This window comes from Nomascus leucogenys, chromosome 17 (genome assembly GCF_006542625.1).
Source record: "Nomascus leucogenys isolate Asia chromosome 17, Asia_NLE_v1, whole genome shotgun sequence".
In the NCBI taxonomy this organism is placed as follows: Eukaryota; Metazoa; Chordata; class Mammalia; order Primates; family Hylobatidae; genus Nomascus; species Nomascus leucogenys.
Genome location: NC_044397.1, coordinates 70,135,312 through 70,141,311, shown reverse-complemented (window position 1 = coordinate 70,141,311; position 6,000 = coordinate 70,135,312). Strand labels below are relative to the sequence as shown.

Below are 6,000 nucleotides of genomic sequence, written 5' to 3'. Positions count from 1 at the left end.
AACCTTAAAACTCTGCATCAGCCTAAAGATACGGGTAAGATATACCTCCACTTGCTCTTTTGAAATATATTTATTACCTTATCCAACCTAATGATAGTTAACTAAAAAATTCTTTTTTTATTATTAAAAGTTTTATGGTACGTGTGCACAACGTGCAGGTTTGTTACATATGTATACATGTGCCATGTTAGCGTGCTGCACCCGTTAACTCTTCCTCACCAATTCTTATCCGACATGTAAATGTTACCATGTGGGTTTAATCTGTATTTCCCTATTTTCTTCTAAGACTTTAAACATTTTACTTTCATTTAAGTCCTTGACCCTTTTAAATTTGACTTTTGTGCATGAAGTTATATATATATACCTGTCCTTTTGAAAAAGTCCTTATATTTCTCATATTAAGAATTTTCAAAGATTTTGCTTTCCCCTTGTCTCAATCCCCATCCTTTAGGAAGAGACTCAATGAATTAAAGAATATGAACTCATACAGAGCTTCAGAGATGTACACTTTCTAAAGAATATGGTGAGTTTTTCTGGACATAGAACAAATACAAATGAAAATAATAACAAATACTATTTTGGGCCTCACAAATTAGCAAAATATATTCTTAATAAGGCTAATTAATCCCAGTGAGAGTGTTGTAAAATGAGCATTGTTATACACTCTAACTTTTGGTGGTGCATACAATCCAAAAGGTGCACACATACCTTTGCAAAGGTAATTTGAGGCTAACTGCATTGAAGGTTTTAAGGGTGTCCACAATTTTTTTAAGGAAATTTAACTTTATGAAATGTATCCTATGGAAAAACTTTAAAATCATAAAGTATGCACTAAGATGTTCATTGCAGTGTCTGTATGTATATCTTAACCACTTTTGAGCTACTGCTGTTTTTGCTACTATGTGTATATATATAATTGTCCCCTTCTTTAAAATGTCCTTTTTTCTTCAAAACTAATTTTTCTATGAGTTTGTCCTTCATATATAATAGAAACATGTAATGTATAAAAATATAAATATAATTTTATTATTAAAGTACTCAGATTTTTGCTGTCTATCAGCAGCAAAGTGGTAGAACACAGATATTATTTGTTGAAGCTGTGCATTAGCTTTTGACAACTGGATGAAGCAGATGAAGGAATTGTTGCAGCTTGTGTGCACCTCACTTCTAGCCATAGTTTCAGATTAGTGTGCAAACATAGGATCCTAGAAACTATGGAAAAATCTTCACTGAATTAGGTGGAAGTCTTCTCATGTTTCAAAGGAATATAAAATATATACAGGCAAGAATTCAGTAGAAAAATTTGTATAAGAACAAGCTGCAGCCCAGTACTCCTATTTGTTGACATCAAATAAAGGTGAGACTATTTGGAATTCTGAAATGAGCTAACCTCACTCTGTAATTTGATATTACTGAAATGGTTATTAGTGAGCTGTAGCAGGGGCGGGGGCGGTGCAGAAAAAACTAGTGTTTGTTGAGTGCCTTTATGTGCTAGGTACTTCAAAACATTGTTTCACTAATCCTCATAATGACCCTGCCAAGTAGGTAGTGTGAGTTCTGCTTTACAGGTGAAGAAATCTCATGGAGTTAAGTAACATGACCAACCATAGCATGGTGCCTGACATACAGTAAGTGCTTAATGAATACCTTTTGAATAGATGGTAGGTACCTAACTAATGGAAGAAGCAGTATTCAAACTTAGATCCATCTCATTGCATAGCTCACACTATTTCCATCATAGTATATTGCCTTCTGTGTAAGACTATACAGAATCATTTTTAAATGGCTAAGAAAGAGCACTGCCAATGTAAACATGGCTAGTAAGCCCAGCAACCTATGATTTCTCTCTTTGTATGAGAACAATTTCAATTTCAAAATGTATGCATTGTGAAGGATGAGAAAAGACAGAAAACAGGATCTTCAAGGGCTTTACGGTTACTTAACACAGATAGTACATGAAAATAACATAAATATATATGAAAACATCATATGTGTATGGAAAATTTTATTAATACAGCTCATCCATTTTTTGTTGAGTTCTACTGACTTTTTAAAATTTATTTTACTTAAAGTTCTGGGATACATGTGCAGAACATGCAGGTTTGTTACATAGGTATACATGTGCCATGGTGGTTTGCTGCACCTATCAACCCATCATTTAGGGTTTAAGTCCCACATGCATTAGGTATTTGTCCTAATGCTCTCCCACCCCTTGCCCCCCACCCCCAGCCCCCACCAACAGGCCCTGGTATGTGATGTTCCCCTCTCTGTGTCCACGTGTTCTCATTGTTCAACTGCCACTTATGAGTGAGAACATGTGGTGTTTGGTTTTCTGTTCTTGTGTTAGTTTGCTGAGAACAATGGCTTCCAGCTTCATCCATGTCCCTGCAAAGGACATGAACTCATCCTTTTTTGTGGCTGCATAGTATTCCATGGTGTGTATGTGACACATTTTCTTTATCCAGTCTATCATTGATGGGTATTTGGGTTAGTTGCAAGTCTTTGCTACTGTAACGTCATCTGAAATGTGTTACTTTAATTTTATGAATGTTAGGTGTTATGTATCTTTTCCTTTTTTGCCCCACACATCACTGAAACAGATTATTTGAAAATGCTAAAATAAGTAAAATGTGCGGCATGCTTTCTTAGATGATTTGTCTCCAGTACCAAAATAATTTACAAATACAAAAGTTAGAAATAATTTTATTAGTTTTTTAATGCATAAATCCAAACATATATTTGTACTGAATATTTTATTAGCTAATACAGTACCATTTTAAAAATTCTACCAACTTATTTAAAATATTTCCTGTAAAAACATCATCCAAAATATACTTTGAGAATTTTTATGAATGTTAGGTGTTATGTCTCTTTTCTTTGACGCTTTCTTTTTTTATCCTGTGCTTACACCAAAAACAAATTATTTGAAAATGCTAAAATGTGGCATGTTTTCGTAGCTGTTTTGTATTCTGTTATAAAATATTTTACAACTTTGAAAGTTGAAAAATAACTTTATTGGTTTTGCTGCATATAACTGCCTGTCTACTATAAGAGAACTAATCTATAAAATTAAGGCATTTTGTTATTTCAAGTATAGAGGGGCAAGAATATAATGGAATTATAAAAACCCCAAGATGACTCATTTAAAGTAGATGCACATTAAAATACTATAGATCTGGCATATTTCATATTTTTAAAGCAGACAAAAAGAATGTTTATCTTTGCATTTGGCAAGAGTATCTTCAAGATAACTACCACTTTTCAAAGCACTATTGTTGGGTAGGTTTAATTAGGGGAGAGGACTTAGAAAACATGACTTTCCTCATCCAAAACCAAAAATAAATGAGGACTTAAAAATATATTATTTAAGAAGATAGTGGCCAGAAATAAAGACCATGACCAACAAGCTTTGGGGCCATCAAGATGAAAAGACCTTTGCTTTATTCAAGATCTAGGATCTGAAAATCTCACTTCATAAATTTAACTGAATTTTCTTTTCTGATTATGTTTAACCCCAAAATTTGGTTGTATACCATAGCAGTTTCTATTTTACTTGGATGTTAATAGAAAAACCACTGGAATCTAAAGAGAGATGAATAACCTCTTGAGCTTAGATGGAGAACTAACCAGTGGCAAATATGTATCTAGTGGGGTAAATACATCTCAAGAGATTCAAAACACTACAAAACAAGGTGTTTTTAAAAACACTTCAACTTGAAATTATAAAAAAAGTATTAAAAGGTATTAGAGATCTTTCTTAAGGGCTGGTAAAATAAAAACACTTTAAAAGACGCACTGTTATAATTTCCTCACAGAGGTAAAGCAGTTGTGACCAGTATCAGCATCTTAAGGATGTCATTTCAGAGCTTGCATTATTCTGCCCTAAGTGGTTCAAAGAGTTTGAGCAGGTACACTCTGGTACTAGAGAAAATCTGAAGCAATTCACCTAGTTGGATGAAAAAGGACTTATGTACCATTGATTTATTAAAATTCATTATTCTTTTATATACATTTCTCTTTAAAATTCTGAAATGAACATTTGTTTATGCAGTATGACATGAATGATTTAATAATTTATATGACAAGCTTAATAGGGCTGACATTCAATGAACAGAAAAGTAATTTACCTTTTAGTAATCAGAAAAACTTTCAATCCATTTTTATCTTATTTTTAAGTGTCTGTCATTAAAGCTTGTGATTTTTATTAATGTAAATAAGCCAAAGGGTGATTGTTTTTGACACACGGCATTGTGCCATAGTGTAATGGGTAGTTTCCTTCTCAGTTAACCTTCAATACTCTGTACACACTATTCTGAAATACTGTGGTGAAGTAAGGCCTGGCATCTTCTAGCAGGACGCTACATAAGGGAGGGTTAGCTGCATTGGAAGGGTCTTCCACATCCCAGATTTCAAGCATACTGCAACCAGGCCTGAAAAAAGATAGACATATATATCCATATTAGAAATGTATTCCTGTCTAGAGAAAATAGGTACATAACACAACATCTAGATTTTTCAGAGACAAATTTATTTAATAAGAAATATTTTTAAAGCGTCATTTCAAAAAACAATTTCAATGTTTAAAAATTTAAAAAATAGAATGAAATTAAGTATGTTGCATTTTCACATCTCATTTAACCAAATGAAAGACATATCCTAATAATAAAGCTTCAATATACATTCATAAATATATATGTAAAAGCACACTTTCAAGATGAAACAAACATATACTTTCCAAGTGCCATCACCATCTAAACATAAGGCCCATTTGTAGTAAAATAAGACAAATTAAAACCTAATCGAATTCCTGATGAATTTCATATTTTTTAGCATAAACTGCCTTGGATTAGCATGAAATGATCCAAGGCAGGGACGGGAGACTCTTATGGCAATTTGTTTTCTTCAATGCTTTCCCATTTTGGGTGGCTCAATGACTGGGCTAAATGAGACACTATTCCTCCCTAGAGAGTAATCCTGCATGACAGTCATTAAAGGGAAGGAGTCAGACAAAATTGATTTCTAATGTTTTAACATCTATATTGAAGTATAAGTTATACACAATAAAAATTTCACCTATTTTATGTGTAAAGTTTGCCAGGTATGGGCAAATGTGTATAGATGTGTAAGCACTACCACAATCGTTAATACAGAAAATTTCCATCAACCCCACAAGTTTCCTGTGCCCTTTTGCAATCTACCATCTTCCCCAAACATGGCCTCAGGCAACTACTGTGCTTTCTGCACTATAGTTTTGCTTTTCCTAGAATTTCATATAAATATATTATGTAGTCTTTTCATTTTTGGCTTCTTTACCATAGCATGTTTTTAATATTCACATCTGAGCTGTAGTTCCTACAACTTCTGTTGTGGTTCAGTAGTTCCTTCCTTTTTGTTGCTAAATAATATTTCATTGTATATAGAGAACACAATTTGTTTATCCACTTGCAAGTTAATGAACATTTGAGATGTTTTGAGTTTTTGGTGACCATGAACAATGCCACTATAAACATTCATGGACAAGGCTCTTTTTGGACATATGTTATCATTTCTCTTAGGGAAACACCTAGGAGTGGAATTGCTGGGTTGCATAGTTATGTATGATTAAGTGTGGATTTATCTTTATAAGCAAGTTCAAAACTGTTTTCCAGAGTAGATGCACCATTTTCCATTTCCACCAACAATGCATGAGAGTTTAAGTTGTATCAGTTTTTGTAATTTTAATCATTATAGTATGGTTATGGATGATTCAAAATATCTTCTTTTTTTTATTATACTTTAGGTTTTAGGGTACATGTGCACAATATGCAGGTTTGTTACATATGTATCCATGTGCCATGTTGATTTCCTGCACCCATTAGCTTGTCATTTAGCATTAGGTATATCTCCTAATGCTGTCCGTCCCCACTCCCCCAACCCCACAACAGTCCCCAGAGTGTGATGTTCCCCTTCCTGTGTCCATGAGTTCCCATTGTTCAATTCCCACCTATGAGTGAGAACATG

The 6,000-nt window shown here is 33.5% G+C and overlaps 1 protein-coding gene across 1 annotated transcript in view; it reads right to left on the bottom strand.

Annotated features, from left to right (window-relative positions):
• Positions 1-2,698: 2,698 nt before the first annotated feature.
• Positions 2,699-6,000, bottom strand: part of DPY19L2 (dpy-19 like 2) — a 126,943-nt gene continuing 123,641 nt past the window's right edge. The window contains exon 22 of the mRNA XM_030795780.1: positions 2,699-4,430. Coding sequence (XP_030651640.1) covers positions 4,280-4,430 — 151 coding nt within the window. The 3' untranslated portion in view covers positions 2,699-4,279. The remainder of the gene's footprint in view (positions 4,431-6,000) is intronic.